The following is an 18,933-nucleotide window of genomic DNA, read 5'->3' as shown; positions in this document are numbered from 1 at the left end:
TTGTGGGATGTCGTTCTTGAGGTTAGAGTTGGAGTAGTTAGAGTTAGGTTAGTTAGACTAAAGCTCCGGTTATAGGCAAGCTCCATGATCATACGGACCACGTGTCTATCTAGGAGCAGCTACAGACAAAGCCGGGGCGCCATAAAAGTAAAAGTACAACGATCTAAAAGTACAACACCGGTCTTATCCTTAGCCTCGAAGCTGTCCTTGATGTCCTGGGTCATAATATTGACCAAGTTTACAGTTGACCTTCCCTGTAGAAAAGCAGCCAGATCAATAACAATTTTGTAGGTCGCACCAAGGGCCGTACAGTTCCGACAACTTACAGAGTGGACGCGGCCACATAGGTCGCCAAGATCAGCTGGCGTACGGCAAGCGAGTTTATTGATAAATATGAAATGCGGTGTATTTCGTGAAAGAATTTGACGTGGCTATGATAAACTTATAAATTTTGAAAAGAACAATATTTCCCAAAAGAAAGCGAAAATTATTAATTAATTGCTTAAATTCCACAATGAAAATTTCATTGTGTTTTATATTCTAATAGCTTATTCTTCAAGCCATAAAAATTTAAGACCATATGTAAAAAATTAAGATTTAAGTACAATATAGACTAATTTCCAACTTAGGAAGTCATTACAAAGCATACACTTACCCTATTTTCGTTTCTCAGAAATATTTTAACCTAATCTGCCTACTTTTAAGAAGTAATTGACCAAAATCCGATGGGACATAGAATGCTCACAAAGTCTAACTCTGATTGATTAAGTTTTACACAAAAACGGCTCCGCTTAATATACTTTCGTCATTTATAGCGGATGCATGAGCAAAATCGTGACAAAAGGCAACAGTGTCTACCAACATAACATCTTTCACAGATTAGTAGCAAGATGTAAGATCTTTTTGACAGAGTTCAAGAATTTTTATTACTCAGCTTACGGTCCAATTCACAAAGACACGTTTTTAAAATCAATGAAATAAAAAGTAAGGGATTAAGAGGAAGTCAATTGATTTTGAGCTTGTCAAGTGTTTTGTAAATCTGTATCAGTTTATTTAAAAGTTTTAAGGCTAGAAAAGAGTTTTTATTTTAGGTACAACAGAAAAAGTAAATTTCATTCCATTCTCGATAAGTTTCATATAGTACGTAGTTTACAAGTTGTTGTGATTTTCGCCAAAAAAATGTGGAAAACATTGTGCAACTTTCTGTTGATAATTAATTTTATAGCGCAGTTCTTATTTCATGCGAAAGCACAAGTTCTCGTTTTAAACACAACAGGTGAGGCTTTCAATTACACTAACTTCTAAAAAAAGTTTTCTTTAATTAGGTAATGGCTATACTTTAGATCGACTTTTACATTTATCTTTTTTTTCGTAATTGATTTTCGAGCTAGACTACTTGGTCTTGATCTTAAACATAGATTTTTGCGGCTATCGTTATTAACTTCTGCCTATCTTAATTTTCTGTATAGATTGCATCCAGGGTCCAAGTGCGTGGTACAGGGGAAAGAGAAATTACACGGAATCCGAAATACCGTGCCAAAGATGGGATGTGACGTTTCCGCACGAGCCCAAACAAACGCCCCGAGATGGTGGTCATCACAATTACTGCAGGTGAAAAAATTTTGTTTTCATAACGTGTTATAGGTAATCAGGATTGGTCATAAGGTAATGTCCAGCAATGTCAAAAGTTCATCCATCGATGTGACAAAACAGCAATATCGGTCACTAATAGGAACTTTGTGAGTAGAAACAGTTTTCCTAATTTTTCAAGAAATATGTCAGTTACATATCATAAAGATCAGTAATATACCCTTAATACAGATATGTATAACTCAGGGCTTCCCAAACTTTTTTGCTCGCGACCCCTTTCAAACTTCTGAAGTTTTCCACGACCCTTCACGTTTAAATTGATAAGCAGTGCGAAATATACATTAGTCATTAGTGACATTTATTGAGATGCAAAGACTGAATTCAAGCCACCAGTACTCAAAGCCTACTTACTACTTTACACATATGTAGGCTACTGCAAACAAAAAAGCACACACATTTATTCAGTGTGATTGGTCCGACTGCTTTCTGCTACAAAGCAAATCCAGCCGTGGCTCAATATCTGTTAATGCTGCTCTCAAGGCGGTTTCTATGTTTATTAGGCTGGAAGTATATTTTGTTTTGATTGTATTTTGTACTTCGTGTAAAATTGGTATACGCTCTGCGACCCCTGAAGTTCGTTACGCGACCCCTTGCGGGGTCGCGACCCCCAGTTTGGGAAGCCCTGGTATAACTGTATGTATAGGCATGCTAATGCCATCTATATCAAATTTCAACTGTACAGTATTTTCAACTACATAAAACTTCAATTACAATTACACAATTCACTTCACAATGTACAATTGAGACATAATTCGGACAGTTGTAAAGTATAAGTGTAAGTAATTTGTTCAAACTACTTTGAAAAAATGAAAATAGTTACGCACATGGAAATAGGGAAATAACCTTACTACCCTTGTGCAAAATAACTCATATGGTGAGCGGATTAAAAACATCCGTTGCGATATTTTCTAAAACGACAGGAAAAGCAGTTAGTGCATGATAATGCAAGTAATTAGGTTGTGTAAGCACTAGCCAGTCTAATCTGAAGGTCTTTGGTCGTGTAATGACACATATGTCGTGCTGGGCAGGAATGACTTTAAAAAAGCAGCACTACTCACGTCTCGCGTCATTCATTTTACTACAAGCTGCTCACAATTCTATTTACTATGAAGTATTTGTTTACCAGCGTACCATTATGTCATCAAGAGCACGACTAGCTAAAAATAGGTGAAATTGTAATGCTGTTTAGTGGTTATTGTCTGCTTTTACGCTCTGAAAGTCTTTGCATCAAACAAATTCTATACTTCTATTGACCAAGAACGGACATGTGACTTGTGCTAATTGCATGACTAATGCAGTTCTATTATTATTTACTACAATTATTCTAATCAGACACGAATTTTGAATTCTAGAAACCCTGATAATGATCTGGACGGAACTTGGTGTTACACCGTTGATCCTGATGTAAAATGGCAACTTTGCTCTATCCCTAAATGTCGTAAGCGTTTGTCACTTATGTATGCAATAGGCCTAAACGTTCATGCTGTGCTGTGCAGACAAGTGTTGGATATAACAAAAGTAAACGCGTTTGATATTTTTTTTCAATGTAACGATGTATTTATGTTATTCTTTTACTTTTACGCAATAAAATATTCTAGAGTTTTTCCTTCTTGCTTTTTTGTGTGCGCTAACAAAGTTCATGACATTTTAACACCATTTTAAAGCTAATTTAACTGCTCTAAAATTGATTTTACTGGAATTCGTACCACTTGGCTATTTTTATTGGGTTTCACTACAACTTTGTTTACAAACGTGACCTCGTGGCTGGAGGCGTATTAGGGCTTTAGGGGGTGTGTTTGTGGGTGGAACAAGTATGCGTGCTAACAGCGTCTTCCTGAAATGTTTACATAACTTAAAAATTATTTTAGCGGATGACTCAAAGGTTATATGGACAAGCCATGATGCAAGTTATCGAGGTTCTGTCTGGTCACTAGCGGCCGATCCGGAAATTGCAAAAGTGGAAGGGAGAACACAAACTACAAGCAGAATATACAAAACCACTGACGAATCAGCATTGATTTCCATTGCCACTGACAAGCTGGGCCAAAGGGTGTTTTTTACCGATACTCTGTATGTATAGCGCCATATCGTCATGCTTTTTTCTGCCTTACAAAGTTAAAACATATATGCTATACATTTTGTACATTTCCACTAATGCGCATATTTTTCGTTTAAGTTTGAAACGTTTGAATGTGCATTACCTAAACACAAATATGACTGTGTCACGCTTGGAAGGAATTATGGGAGATGCTGGTGATTTGGCCTATGACTGGGTCACTCAAAATCTTTACTGGATCCAACACCAACGTGGTTGGATTATGGTCACTGACAGCACTTTCCAGTACGTCACGCCGGTGTATAAAACTGGAAGTGAGACAATAGATAGCATGACATTGCATGCCAAACACAGGTTTGTTTGTGGACCTAAATAAGTTTCAAAACCTGCTGCAGCTAAATGTTTTAGCTATTTTCTTGTTAAGACCTTGTTAATTACTGAAATTTTTGGTTGTTTGCAGATGGCTGTTTCTTGGTGTTACTAACAAAAATCGTCCTGAGATTCGTTTGACCGACTTATCTGGCCGTCATATTCGATCTTTGCTGCACTTCGAATCACGTTTGAAGATTGTTAGTATTTGCGTGGACTACACGGACAATAGGTGATAATTTCTTGTTAAGTCATCCTTTTATAAAGTGCTTTTGAGCTGGTACCGATGCACTCATTGCTGCTGCTCTATAAAACCACCATAGCGCAGCAAATATACAACAAAAAAATTTAGTTAGCTATTTTTGATGTGCATTATGCCTTTAGATTTCCTAATTGTTATGTTGTGATAGCGATTGCCACAAGTTATAATATTTGTATTGTTTAGCTGTCATTTATGGATGTGCAACGAATAGGAATTTTAGCTTTCCTTAGATAGATGGCTTTTAAAAGAAAACGCGAATAGCTTGAGTTAATTTATACTTGCAAACTATGTTTGTTCTATTAATTGGGATTTCTGACGTGAAGTCATTTAATTAAAGAAGAAAAAAAACAAAACTTGCTCTTTAACTGAAATTTTTACTTGTTATGCTTTTAAATATATACCAACTCGGTCTCACTAAAACACTTGGCTAAGTAGCCTTTGTTAATGTTTCAAAATATAAGGAAAGTTTGAATCTAGCGTTCTAATTGAAACATTCGGCTTAATATTTTTCAGGCTATACTGGATCAATAGTGATTTCTTCAATAGCTATGTTAGAAGTAGTAACATGGATGGAACACAAGTTAAACAGATTGAGTCTAGCTATCTGAAACCCAAGTACCGAAACATTGCTGCATATCTGGTAAATGTACTTATCTTATAAAAGGTTATGGCAAGTAATTAAGACCATGAACAGATTGCAAACAAAATCAAAACCTGGAATGCATCAACTGCTATACGTTATCAATTACGCGAAGTCATTAACAATGTTTAATGAAAAAATTAATTTTTAGGATACCATCTATTTGTTGGATGTATATCCATACAGGAACTTTCAACGAGGAACCTACCACAAGTTGTGGTATATGACAAAAAAAGGGGAAAATCGTTTTTCATATCAAGTTACGGATAGGCCAGGAGCAATTGCCATTTACAGCAGCAATGAGGAATTTTCTTTGGACGAAAGTACGTTTTAAAATAGTATTTGTAAGTACGATAATTTTCACAAACATTTATATGTTGTTCAACCAATATCTCATAATTTTACAGTAACTAAATATTGATAGCAAACTCGGCTATAGGCTGCTTTCCTTTAGGACAGTTGCATAACATAAGAGAAAAGCGTCAACTCCCGTGTTTAAGCAGATGTAGTTAAACAATAGATACAACAATCTGGTTAAAGAACATTTTGACAATAACGTTGATAGTAAACTGTATAAAAGTGATTGTGACTTTGTTTTCGATTCACTGCAGTTTCTTCGATTGGTGAATGCGACAGTGCTCCACCTTGCGATCAAATATGCTTGCCAAGCTTACAAAGCGTACGAACATGCGCATGCGCAATTGGATACCAAAAGACAAGTGACTCAACGTGTGAACCTAGTACGTGTATAAGTAATGACATATAAGCTACTGTGCTTACTTTGGCAAGTAAAACCGTTTTTGTTCCTAAGCTAACGTATAGGTATAAATAACTTTTATGTTTAAACAGTTTATCACACACTTAAAGAGTTTTATACCTGCAAAATTTTATCACCTAAAAGGTATTTGTTTTCATTGAATGTTGAAAATATTTTTATAGATTTATTGCATGATGACTACCTTTTGCTGGTCGATGATGGTTTTAAAAAAATATTTCAAGTTCCATTAGACACTATACATTACAACTACAGCATTCTTCCAATAAGTTAGTAAACAACATTGTTATAAAATAATAAATCAAAACAAAAGCAAGCTTTTCAGTTGGCAAATGCCCTCCCTGTAGGATCGGAGAATAATGTTAGGGCTTCCATCGTGGCCGTTGACGTCAGACGCCGATTGATATACTGGTCAGACAAAGAGAAGTCGTTAATAGGAAGATTTGTCTTGGATGGGTCTGGAGTTAGAACATTGCTGCACGGATCACATGGTAAATTTTCAAAGTAAAAGTTTAATGTATGCTAGAAATAAGCATATATACTCGATGAAAGGTGTTGAACTAATGTAGAATCGCTATAAAACTTTTGTCAGGTAATGCATTGTTTTACGACAATGATGATAACTGTTTTGTGTCATCCAGCTAAAAGCTTAGAAGTTGATCCTCAATCGGGGAATATCTATTTTCTTGATGACGACACACAATTTATTCAAATGCTGAGTAATGACGGCTCTCATATCAAGACTTTGCTCAGAGCAGAAAATAACAACACCAACATTCAGATGATTGCTTTGGATATTACTAACAAGTAAGTGTCAAAACAAGTGTGGATAGCAGTAAGTATAGGCTTAGTAACTTGTATGTAGTTTCCTGCAAAGCTTTGAGCTTCTTTTCTAATTTCTTTGGTTTATCCCAGATATATATACTGGACTGATACTAGAAGTAGTAAACAGCGAGGCGAATTGTGGAGAATGAAATTTGATGGAAGAGACCAACGGCTTCTTCTAGACAATTTGCGTTCCCCAACTGCTCTTACAGTCTCCCATGAACGTATGGGCGATGTTGAAACTTTTTTGTGCAAAAATAGAGAAAACACGAGATGGGGGAGATATGTTGGTGATATGTAGAAATAATCATATAATTCTTTATAAAATATTAGACTATACTTTTAGGCGAAAGCTTGTTCTTTGTTGAAAACTATGTAAACCTCCACGAGGTTTCTTTACACCACTTTGACACTTCTGCAAATACGCAGCTGCCCGAAAACTTGAAGACATACGTGATCAATTTACCAAGACTGGCCAAAATTTTAGAGTAAGCGAAGTAAAAAGTTGTTCTGTTTCATATTTCCTGTAGCTTGTACTCGCTTTTTTGTAATTCGTCCTGCTCGCAGCAATGACATATGGACTAATATAATGATTTTTCTTCCAGCTTAAAGGTGGATAATTGGACGATATACCTTGTGGACACCTCGCAAGGTGGAGTAACCCAATATTCATTAAGAAATAATAGCCAACAGAACCCTGTCGGAGACTTCTTTGTACCTCAGTCGTTGTCCATATTCAAGACATCCTACCTTTATGATTACTACAGTAAGACAGTCGATTGCCTTCCCTTATGCACTATTGCCCTATTTTTTTCTGGTTTACTCTATGTTTTGCGTCTTGTGCCTAATAATTAATATTTTCTTGCTTTCTACATAGATCAGCTACCAAATCCTTGTGATCACTCCAACTTATGCCGTCACTTTTGCGTCATGACATCATACAACATGTCAAGATGTGAATGCGCTGATGGGTTCGACGCTGCTGGTTTCAATTGTATTCCAGCAGCAGGACATTTTGGTATACTGAAGGCAATAGGTTTAATTGACGTATTTTTTTATACCGACTTCTTCGTTTAAGCTACTTGAAACATATCATGTGTACATAGTTATGGCTTTTGCTTGCTGATGTTGACTGTCGTCACGAAAGCAATGAGACTATGCAACCATTCTTGTTACTCAATGTTTAAAAGCTGTATAGTTGGTAAAGTATTGCTGGTAAAATATAAACTTTGTTTTTTTTTTCAGATTCTCCGCCTTCGTATGGTAACACGTGCCCAACTGACAGAGTAGTTGGAATATTCACATGCCAGAACGTGACCACTTTACACTGGAACCCTCCTCAGTGGACTGATGACGAAACAGGTATAACAAGCTATACGTATAAGTAGGAAACTTAACGGAGGAAATAACCTTGGCATTTCCGTTGGCTATAGGTCTCCATTATGATTCTAAAACGTGCCATTTCCTGCCAAACAAAACGTTTAAACCATTTCAGCGAAACCTGCGTCACCGATACTAAACGACCTCAATGTACACTTAAATGGTTACAATATTTACAATTTTGGTAACAATAGATGAAGCTGATCTCTTTCTTACTTCGCCAAACATAGCAACTGAATACGGTCCCGGAAGTTACTATTTTAGATATACAGCGACAGACAGCACAGGAAATATTGGCCACTGCTCATTCTCCGTCACCGTAACATGTATGTAATAATCTAACATTAGGCATCTCTTTTCTAAATTAAACATAACTTCGTTGGAAAACTGGGTTTTTATTTCAGCTCTTACATGTGAAAAGTTGCCACTCCTGGCAAACAACGGTATCCAAATATCCGACGACAGGTGCGAGTACGGTAAGCTGGTTTACGATATCTTCTGCAAAGTTGGAGAAATGTTTGTCAGATACGATGAAGTTAAAAACAAAACAATAACCAATGTCTGTCAAGAGAATGGTGAATGGTCAATACCTGACCACCGCTTGGTAGTCTGCGAATCTCCAACAACAACAACAGGTTTGAAAAAAATTTTGAGATAATTCTGAGTTAATAAAAACAATATAACACCTCTGTTTTGAGTCACCTTTTTCTTGTTCTTTATAAAGATTTAAAAACGAAATTATCAATTTTGAATTTCACAGAAACTCAAGTGACAAGATTAGAAATCGTTACAACAATCTCTAGTGATTCAGACCACAAACACGTAGCCTCAACATCCCCTGTAACTTCAGCTCTATCCACATTTACAGGTGTCATTTTCTGCTGTATAAAATGGGTTTCAGCAGCTAATTTTCTTGTTTTATTGAGCCGTTTTAAATTTTTTTGTTATTTATTTTACGCAGTTTACTGCGGTAATATTTTCGTGATAATCGTTTGATATTTATATCGCAAAAGCAAAAAAGTGAAACGATGTTATCCTTTCCAGTTAAACCCACAACGGTAAATATGCCGTATAAAAAGCTGTTACCCAGAGCACCATCGCTGTAGCTATCTTCGATTGTGTATTTACAGACATCACCAGCAGTGAGCCAGTCGACGTGTCAGAAGCAATAAAAAAGCCGAGCATAGAAGCGGCCAATGCTGGCTTGGGGACGGGCCCGATCGTTGCAATTGTTATTGTTGTCCTCTTTACCGTATGCTTTACCCTTGCAGTTCTTATAATGTAAGCTGCAGTCGTGTTGCTTTCAATTATATGAGTCTATCTTTGTAGCCGAAGTTAACCGAACACAGCTTAAACACAACCGGCGTTTTTACAGGTGGAAACGGAAAAAATCGTTCTATTACGCAAGAGGGGATGCTTTAACCGATAGGATGCATACCAGAGAAGTCTTCGTTGAATCAACTTATGCTAACTTAGGTTGATTTCTGTCAATGTTTTATGTCCATTTGTATAGTTGTTCTTTTTTGTTAGCGTTTTGTGTAATGAATCCCTTTCCTTGCATTTATAGTATCTGTTTCTTTTTTTAAACCACTGCTAAAATAAGCCTAGTTTTATGCACTTTTTCGAGACATATGGTAATACATTCAATATTTAAGAAACCGATTGACGCCAATTACATGAACGTCAAGACCAGGTAAAAATTCCATATATACTAAAATGCATCCAAATCTATATGCATAAGAAAATGAATGAAAATGATTTTTAGTTTCATTTAATTATATCTTTTCCTATATTTTTTTTGCAACTTATCACCCTGTGCTCTATATATTTTCTTCGACAAACTTTGTAAGGAGACGTAAATAATCTATTTCGTTCTTATGGATAAAAAGACTATGTTTATTTGTTTTTCATTTTTTTTTTATTATGCTTTCTTTAGTTTCCAAATGTGGTAAATCATAACTAACTTAATTTATATATAGATTTTTTACTTTTCCGTGTATTATAACTTTGACACTTGGATACACTCGAATAATTTAATCGTTTTGTACATACTTCGTCTTTAGTTAATATGTCGCTAATAACAACATAATTTATTGAAGTCGTAAAATTTCATCTTGCCATAGATGTTTCATTGTGTCACAAACAGCAATACTTTTTGTTTTCAATAATCGGAACTTGGAAGTACGTACAAAACTCTTCACATGCCAAATCTTTACAAGAACTTCTGCAAGAACAAGAAGTTAACACAACATGCAGCAAAAAATGCCAACCGCCTATAAAAGTCTGTAATGTTCATCTGCAAACATAGGCTATTATATGAAATGTTTTTTTTGTTCAAGTAAAGCTCAACTTCAGTTAAAGCACTTCAACATAAAAGCAAAGAAAAACATATACAATACAAACATGTTGTACCATCCGAAACTCGAAGCTTAAAATGGCTTTAATGAAACTCGTGGTATTGATGGTTTTGGCAAGCATCTGGAAGTGGAATGTTGTCGGTTGTTGGATAAGATCCTTTTTGTCGCATTTGAAAGTACCTAAACAGATCCATACAATGATAAATGATGATATTCTTAGAGAAATTGGAAGCACCTGCATGTTAATCATAAAAATGCAAAGTTTGTGTTACTGTACTGTACGTTGGCCAAAAGTATAGGTTGCGTTTGTTTTCAGATATTTTCATGTAAGTATAGAAGAAGAAACAACGGTTATCTTAAATTATTTTGTGAAATTGTGGAAGTTTGTTGAAAAGATTTCTGAAATAGTGTTAAAATTGAAACACATTATAGTCTACAGGTATACGGATACATAAAGTATTTTCCAACTTATACTAACTTACAGAAAACACGCGCCGACCACAACGACGAGGCTCACAGCAATGATAATTCCTGCAATTGCGCCAGCGTCAAGACCAGTGTTTTTGCTTTTTGTAGCTTAAGCGTAAAATACAACATGTTAATAAACTTTGAATCCATTTTTACGATAGTTTCTGAATTACCACAAATAGAACGTTTAGACAAACTATACTAAAATTATATTCTTTTAGCTAACATCTTACTTCGACAAAGAGATTGGCATGTAATTTCAGAATTTTTTGATTGAATCAAATTACTGTTTGCTGAATCCCATATGTTTGTCAACGTTTTATTTTGAAAGGCGCCATGTGTGACACACAATGAACGATTTTTGCAAGACACGTTGATTATTAGCTGCTCACCACGACATTCTTTGCTGATCAGAAATGTTGTTAGATCCGGCAGAAATCTTTCTGCGTTTTCCCATGTCAAACCTAGAGATCGAACAGTATCATGAATCCACAGAACGTCAACAAGTTACGTACATTATGGATAGAATACACCAAGGCGATCTCGTTGCAAAACATTTTAGTTTTCCTTGTCTCGTGAATAGTTTTTTTCTATGTGTATAATAATATGCGCTTGCCACTATACTGAATATAAGATTCAGTAACAAGGAGTACCGCAACGAGTACAATATCGTCTAACCTCGGAAGAAAATCATCCACCTCAGTGGTTGTCGTTTTACTGATATCGAAGGGATGGAAAGCTTGGTATAGGTCTTACCAGCACTAAACGGACCGGGACTAAAACCTCCAATCGTTGGCACAGTTAGGCTATAGGTTTTATCCAATGCGCCGCGGCAGGCCTATTTTTTGTAACATCCCACATTAAATCAGTAAAGCAAATTAACCTACTTGTTGTAAACACGGTAAAAGAGCAATGACCAACATTTCCTACTTCATCTGTAGCGGTGTAAAGATAATTGTGATTGCCAATCTCGGTCCAGTTAGATATATCGGGAGCTGTTAAATTCAGCTTGCTGTTCTCTGTTAATTAGTGACATATTTTACTTTGGGATAACAACAACCATCTTCGGCATAAATAATTAATCAATTATGGTTTGTTTCATTGCGAGAAGACGGTGATTAGGCTACATGATGTCATACGGTTTTGCAAAAAACACCAAAGCAAAATATTCTATTTTTTATAATTCTAAATTTCTATTTTTGATGTACGAATCATACGTCACCAAATACTGTAAACCTACCAGTATTGTCATCTATCCAAACTGGGGCTGACCAGGGAACCGAAATGTTCAGACATGGTACTACATCTACATACTGATCTTGTGGACAAGTGTTGTTGTAAGATGGAGGTTCGTCTTCTGGCAATTACAGCACAAACGAGCAATGACAACAATCAGCGTAAATTTAAAATATGCCAAATGCACTTATAAAAGACGCGAAGCCCAGCTATAATTGATTGCTATGGCCAATAAGAAATAGACGTCTACTATTTCTAAGACGTTTTTCCTGGCTCTAACCTTTTATTGTCTCATTATTAGCCTCACAGTTCACCGCATCGACAAGACTATATCCGTCAGCACAAGCACAAGATGAAGTATTAGATGAGGTTATCAGACAGATATGTTGACAAGCATTGGAGCTGCATGGGTTAGGAATTGAAGCTGCAAGTAAGTCAAAAGCATTTTTTCATTCTCTTTTGACTGTTTTTACTAAATGTGCTTAAGTATACTATGCGCAACCAACCGGCAACGATTTGGTTATATAGTTGTACTTACAAAACTTTTTAGAAGAGTCTTTTTTAAAAACATTCACTGATGTCAAGCGAACGAAAGGGGGAGTTCCGTTCACGGCAATTAGAGATGTATTTTCGTAGTTTACATTCAGCTGAAGTATTTCTTTTTGCGTTGTGGTGGCAATATACATGACAGGATCGTCTATTTCTAGGCTGGCGTGTTCACCAGAAAATCAAAAGATACGTAATCAAGGCACAATAATAATAATAACTTTAGACGCTAGTCATTTTGACGTTTGATATTTACCTAGCTATGTTTGTGAAAGGTGATAACTTTAAATTATATACGTGCTTCCTTGGGTAGATGTAATTATCATCCTTGTCCAACTGCAGTTCGGTTAAGGAAATTTCATCAACAATGTCAATGTGATCCACAAAAAATAAACTATTCCCTAAAACCGAAAATGATCATATTTACACAAATTGATGGATGGAAGTTGAAGAAATGTGATATAGCATTTTTGACAAATAGCATACTTTCTATATTAATAGTTATTGCTCTCGGGTAGAACATGTTTTTGATAAGCAGCTTTTGGTTTGTTCCGTCAAAATTCATCCTTCTTAGTTCTCCTTCATTGTAGTCGCCATTGGTGTCTATCCAATACACATGCCTTTACAATAACACACACTTTTGGAGAGAACATTTTTCAGTTATTATACATTATAATACAATGTACACTGTATTGTAATCTTGTAGTCCCTAACTTAACCATACCGATAAAAGCTGTATTTGTAGTTCTACCCCAAATACAATGTCTCTGTTCGTAGGCTTATATAGAAATCTGCAGAGAAATGTATGTACTGTATGTCTGGAGGTTAGGTTAGGTGTTTAAATTTTTAAATTACCGGTGTAATGGATCTGTTGCAATCTTTTGTATATTTGTAAGCAGTCTTTTTTCTGGAGCTGGTTTCATCAACATTTTTCTGTATGCTCCATTCTTTGTAATGCCGATAACATAAATAAACTCTGTATCGTCATCAGCGTAATACAGATTTCCGGTTTGAGCTTCTACCGTCATGCTTTTCACTGAAAAATTATATTGTGACACCGAAAATATAATTCGATGGTAAACATTTAACAGCAAAGCTATTACCATGCACTCCTTTAATCAGAATTTTAGGATCAATTCCGCTGAGACCAGTTTGATATATGGCAGACTGTGTACGGTCCCACCAAAACAATCTTTGTCGGACTTCATCCAAAGCCATTGCCGACACGCTTGATGAATACGCTGCATTGTCAAGTAGGCTACAATAGCCAGATTTCCATAGTTTTTAGATTACTTAGAAAAACCGAAAAAGTTTATTCATGTACTGGTGTATTTTGTATAAAAACCTTTTGTGTTGGCAAATGTGTTGGGACTAAAAAGTATTTTTGACCAGACATATTTAAAGATTAAGTTTAGCTTAAATTAGGATGAATAAGCATAAATTAAATTAGTTTTCAGGTCGAATTGTGTAGTCATCGGTTTACACTAAAAACACTGTGTTGTTGTCGTACCCATTGGAATGACATTAAAAGATCTACTCTCATTTAGTGACAACTGGAACAACTTCTGTTGTCCTTCATCATGAATGAGTAAAAAGTTTTCTGTTTGAATACCTGAAAACAAATTTTCACTGACGTGAATTGAAATTATTCGTAAATAAAGAAGTTTTACAACGTTGACAAAAGAAATATTTTTAACGTTATGCAAAGCATGTTGCAACATGATCGTATCGTCAATATTAAGGAATCCATTCAACAATATTCTTACGCGCCACGCATTTTGTTTCTCCTAGCTTTGTGTAACCGATAGAACAGGCGCATTCCCTTGGTGCATCAATCCGAGGTAGGCAAATGTGTTCGCATTCTGGCATATTTTTACAACCTCCTTCAGGCAAATCTTCTACAAAAATGACAATATATAGACAATATATGGTATAAATTTCAATATTTTAGTAACTTATTAAACTGCATTTTACATGTAGCTTTACGACTGCAACGTAATAATACCGTAAGTAGGCATACTAATAACAATATAGTATATATACAATATGTATACAAACAGCATACCCTCATCCGAACAAGTTTTCTCTCTAATGTTATAAACTGTGACAGCTTTTGGTGTGTTTAGCGTTTTGAAAAACCGACGATCATAATTATTTTTATTAATATACCATATTTTGTAGAATCTATTTTCTACTCTGCTCTTATAAGATGAGCGGTCCGATACATATATAGTATCCTGAAAAAAAAAAAGCCCAATTAATAATTGCCATCAACGAACGTGTACACTGTACAGTATAAGAATTCGAAATTAATGTGTTTTTACTTCTTATTGAAAAGACCTTACTACTCCGTATAACTGTTAGCTATAGACGTAGATAGAGTGTTTCAGCTTCAATCAAATTTGTTTTACCATACATTTAATGGAGTTTACTTGCTATACAGAAATCTACCTGATACGTTGCTATTCCTCTGAACTTGGCAAAAGTACTTGCATAGACAACTTTCACGTCGCTACCATTTAAAAAACTACTCCCGATACTAGATCCAGGTAAAAATAATCCTGGGTAATCAATCCAATACAATCTTAAGCGGACAAAGAAAAAGAAGAAATTGCAGTGAAATTGTGCTTACAAGATAGGCTATAAGCCATATTGGTTAACTGGCAGGCTAATTTCAGTTTCACAATAACAATTGTAAGGATAAGTCAATCACCATAGATTCGAATCATATGGTAAACGTTCGTTGGGAAAAAATAGCAACGGTCGTTATATTGCCCTATTTGGATATTGGTACAATATTAGTATAACACCAGTTTTGGAATATTTTAAAGCGTTGATATAGTTCCTTATATATACAACAATTTTGGAAGATTGCGTTAAAGAAGACTGGAATCAAATGTTGTCGAAAAATATTCATGCACTTGTTCAACTATAAAGTTTGTTCAAACTTAAAGCAAAAGAAAAATAGCTTTATATTTTATTATACACTTCAATGCAGCCATGTAAGTGTAAACCATAATGAAAGCAAATCGCCAAGTTATGCATACATAGGTTAAGACTTTTTCAGAATTGTAACACGTTGCCAAAGGCGATAAATGTACCACTTGTCTAATAATACGAACAGTCATGCGCACTTAAAATGACTTAAAATTTAATAGAATTAATACTGACTAAATGCACCTGTTATCCCAATAATCAAAATGCAGATCGTTGAACTTAAGTTTGTCGGCATGAGAAATAATAATCTTTTCTCTCTTTCCAGCTAAATCCGTGCAGATTATGTGACTCATATTCCCAAAAGTCGAAAAAAATAACTTTCTGCAAAGAAAAGCCAATATGAGCTATAAAGCAGTTTAAAGCATTTGGTTTAGCGGTTTCAATCATTTAGGATCGTGGCATTTATTGTGTTTCAAGCTCACGTATAAGCAGCATCCTTCACTTCAATTTTTAATGATATAAAAGATTTGTTTTAATTAGGTCAATGTTGATACGAAAAGCTTCTTTCGTTTAACGTTTATATCTTGAATCCATTAGTTTAGTGTTGTACAAATTCAAAAAGTGCGGTAACAAGACCAAATTGTTTTTTAATTTAATCATAAATCTTGTCCGTCAAAAAAAATGCCAGAGTATCTTGCTGTTTATGTTATTGAATACAATACCCCAAGACAATCCGGTTGAAAACCATCAATGATTTTAATTAGAAGATAATGTCTTACGTCCCTTGAGTCTGTTATTGACAAATTGAACATTAAATCATGCATCTATACTGTAGCTATAGTTTACACTGTATACACTCTCAGCAGGGCTTACCTTTGCTTAGGATGAATTGTTAGCGAATCTATTCGGTCTGTGGAATGATATACAAATGCGTAATGCTTCATCGTCTTTTCTACCACCATTATACTGCCCAAACTAGAATCAGTCCAGTATAAATTCTGCGTCAGCCAGTCATAAGCCATGTTTCCAACAAATCGCATTAATCCCTTTAAACGGTGCGTTGTTTCGTTGGTTGTCATGGAGTGAATGGACAACGTTTCGTGTCTTGTTATTTTAGTTAAAAAGTGTATATGATTAAATTTATCATGCAGTAAAACTTTGTCAATGATTCAAGGAACGATACCATTTTTTCATAATCTATAGGAGTATAAGGTATCTGAATTTGTAATTGCTAACCTTACAAGCTAATTAAAAAGGTAGAAAGCAAGTATATTGTATTGTATGTAAGTCATTACAGAATCGAAATATAATCGTCTATACAGCATTAATTTAAAGTACGTAGGGAAGTGACCGAACACGAGACCGAGCCTCACCAGTTGTAAGTGTTCTCACGAACCCGAGTTTTACTCCCAGATTTACCCTAACTTTAACTTTTAACTTTTGCTAGAGTATTCTTTTCAAATAAACTTAAACTTTGAGGTGAAAAGCTCAGGTTCTCACGAGGTCGAGGTATGTTGAATGACAAGTCCGCAGAATGTTTCCGCATTCCCAATTTAAACACAATGAAAATTCGGAACAGCAGTTTATACTTACATGTGATCAGAGAAAAACACTTTTTCGTGACATGGATCACTTGCCATAGACCAGACAAAAGAATACTCAGAACTATTGTAGATTGATTTAATGTCAGGGAATTTTAAAGCAATCTCAGCATCTGCAGAACGTGACCAAATTGTTCCTTTGCCCACAAGGCTTTGAGTGGACCACAAAACCTTGGAGTTATCCTCTAAATAAATAAATAAAAACATTACAAAGCTAAACAATTTATTTCTGTATGTTGAATATACATCAACTCTAGCCTAGTACTGTATAGTGTTATTTCAAGCAGGCGAAATTATTTGTTTTTAAAGGACATTGTTAAAGTTAGCATCATTGGCCTACTTACGACATTTAGATATATTGCAGTATTCCCATCTCCTAGAGGCATTTGTGGTGTAACACCAAGTTCCGTGAATATCGAAATCAGGATTCCTGTTATAAAGCATGCATAAAAAAAGTATTGGATGACTTAAGTTAATGTAATTCTACAAAACATATTTTGAGGATTGTTTGTGTGCTTACAAACTTGTGCTGCAAAAGAAACAAATACAAACATTTTGCATTCATATAGCCTAAAGTTATTATAGCGGTGGAAAGTGAAAATGGATTTTCCCTTTCCGTATGTTTGCGCTATGGCTAATATGAACTATAGATTATAAAAACTTATCTCTTAAATTAACCTTAATTGTAATCTTTGTGTCAAGCGGTGTCAGTGGGTTACATTTTTTGTCCAGATCTTCTTTTCACCAAATATTCGTACATTTTTTCCGACAACATTTTGTTCTGCCCGAGACTTAAAAGTGGTAGGCCTATGAGTAGCCTATACAGGTATATACTCACCTTCCCGTCAGTTTAGCTTTTACCTGCAGTAGTTGTGATTTTTTCCATCAGGAGGTTCTTGTTTTGGTATATGAGGGTGTCTGGCATTCCAACGTTGACAGGGGGTACTCGAGGCCGTGTAGTTTCTCTTGCCTCTATACGAAGCGCTTGGTCCGTCAATACACTCTACAAAAACATTCTTTCGATAACTTGGTCACCTGCAGATCGATTGCCAACGTTGGTGGTAATTATTATTTTTCAATATAAGTTAACTTATATTTGTCAGCGATTGGCCATAGGCTATTTGCAACAATTAACTGGTAAAATTGTTGTTTGACGATTTGGCTTTTATTTCTCAACCGTGCTAAAAATATTTTTGCTACTGTATTTGTTTTATTATTACTAATAATAAGTAATGGTAATAATAAAGTAAAAGTAATAATAATACTTTTTATTTGTAATGGTAAACTGACTGCCTTAACAACCGGTGCATTCATAATATACAACGTATTTTACCTGACGCAGCGTTCACATCACTCTTCTGACGTAAAGCTATAACACTGATTTGTGAAATAACAAATGCCCCAACAACGTATTGATATATGGTTTGAGTCATGTGTCACTGATATTATACCGTAGATACCTTAAGTTATGTTCTGGTCTCTCCCTCGCTTCTCTGAAATAGTTTTTTGTTGCAGCAAAACAACACGGTCTTGCCTCGGGAACCACAATGGTGCTCCAGGCGATGACCATGTAAATAAGAATGATAAAAGTAATGAGAGTTATTTTCATACTGAAGATAAACGATAAACCTCATTTGATGAAAAAAAACTTGTAACCGTACAACATTTGGTTTCCGCGAAAGGCAATGCAGCGTATTCTGAATTCAAGCAATGGCTCATCAGTTTTGTTTCAAACTCTGTTTAAAGTAGCTTAAAAGAAGCTTGAAATTTTACTATGTTGGTAACAGCTAGATATAAAATGTGAACAACAGTTTTTGCTGGTGAACGCTTT

At 35.3% G+C, this 18,933-nt stretch overlaps 2 protein-coding genes across 7 annotated transcripts; one reads left to right on the top strand and one right to left on the bottom strand.

Annotated features, from left to right (window-relative positions):
* Positions 1 to 900: 900 nt before the first annotated feature.
* Positions 901 to 9,984, top strand: LOC143461284 (low-density lipoprotein receptor-related protein 2-like). Of its 3 annotated transcripts, none has more exons than XM_076959147.1 (22): positions 901 to 1,276; positions 1,470 to 1,611; positions 3,003 to 3,088; positions 3,519 to 3,720; positions 3,827 to 4,060; positions 4,167 to 4,307; positions 4,851 to 4,977; positions 5,129 to 5,300; positions 5,589 to 5,717; positions 5,917 to 6,021; positions 6,100 to 6,243; positions 6,394 to 6,559; positions 6,668 to 6,801; positions 6,924 to 7,065; positions 7,183 to 7,343; positions 7,455 to 7,595; positions 7,823 to 7,939; positions 8,152 to 8,283; positions 8,362 to 8,592; positions 8,718 to 8,825; positions 9,088 to 9,238; positions 9,333 to 9,984. In XM_076959147.1, exons 1-22 carry the CDS (start codon positions 1,180 to 1,182, stop codon positions 9,436 to 9,438), a joined length of 3,168 nt encoding a protein of 1,055 aa, XP_076815262.1. In that variant the 5' UTR covers positions 901 to 1,179; the 3' UTR covers positions 9,439 to 9,984. The 3 variants fall into 3 exon arrangements, with proteins under 3 accessions (XP_076815262.1, XP_076815263.1, XP_076815264.1); XM_076959148.1 differs by having other exon boundaries at positions 903 to 1,276; positions 8,362 to 8,588; positions 8,717 to 8,825; XM_076959149.1 differs by lacking the exons at positions 901 to 1,276; positions 1,470 to 1,611 and adding an exon at positions 1,750 to 2,817.
* Positions 9,985 to 10,028: 44 nt separating this feature from the next.
* On the bottom strand, positions 10,029 to 18,923 carry LOC143461285 (low-density lipoprotein receptor-related protein 1-like). Of its 4 annotated transcripts, none has more exons than XM_076959153.1 (22): positions 18,436 to 18,923; positions 17,964 to 18,105; positions 17,447 to 17,532; positions 17,095 to 17,287; positions 16,375 to 16,605; positions 15,745 to 15,882; positions 15,016 to 15,148; positions 14,630 to 14,801; positions 14,331 to 14,462; positions 14,075 to 14,176; positions 13,668 to 13,805; positions 13,420 to 13,600; positions 13,051 to 13,184; positions 12,821 to 12,965; positions 12,557 to 12,726; positions 12,299 to 12,442; positions 12,023 to 12,136; positions 11,670 to 11,801; positions 11,016 to 11,246; positions 10,797 to 10,890; positions 10,370 to 10,494; positions 10,029 to 10,181 (listed from the first exon to the last, which is right to left on the bottom strand). In XM_076959153.1, exons 1-21 carry the CDS (start codon positions 18,533 to 18,535, stop codon positions 10,398 to 10,400), a joined length of 3,009 nt encoding a protein of 1,002 aa, XP_076815268.1. In that variant the 5' UTR covers positions 18,536 to 18,923; the 3' UTR covers positions 10,029 to 10,181; positions 10,370 to 10,397. The 4 variants fall into 4 exon arrangements, with proteins under 4 accessions (XP_076815268.1, XP_076815266.1, XP_076815267.1 ...); XM_076959151.1 differs by having other exon boundaries at positions 12,023 to 12,139; positions 18,436 to 18,922; XM_076959152.1 differs by having other exon boundaries at positions 10,029 to 10,178; positions 12,023 to 12,139; positions 18,436 to 18,922.
* Positions 18,924 to 18,933: the final 10 nt, after the last annotated feature.

This window comes from Clavelina lepadiformis, chromosome 5, assembly GCF_947623445.1.
Source record: "Clavelina lepadiformis chromosome 5, kaClaLepa1.1, whole genome shotgun sequence".
Classification (NCBI taxonomy): Eukaryota; Metazoa; Chordata; class Ascidiacea; order Aplousobranchia; family Clavelinidae; genus Clavelina; species Clavelina lepadiformis.
This window is presented reverse-complemented; position numbering and strand designations above follow the sequence as displayed.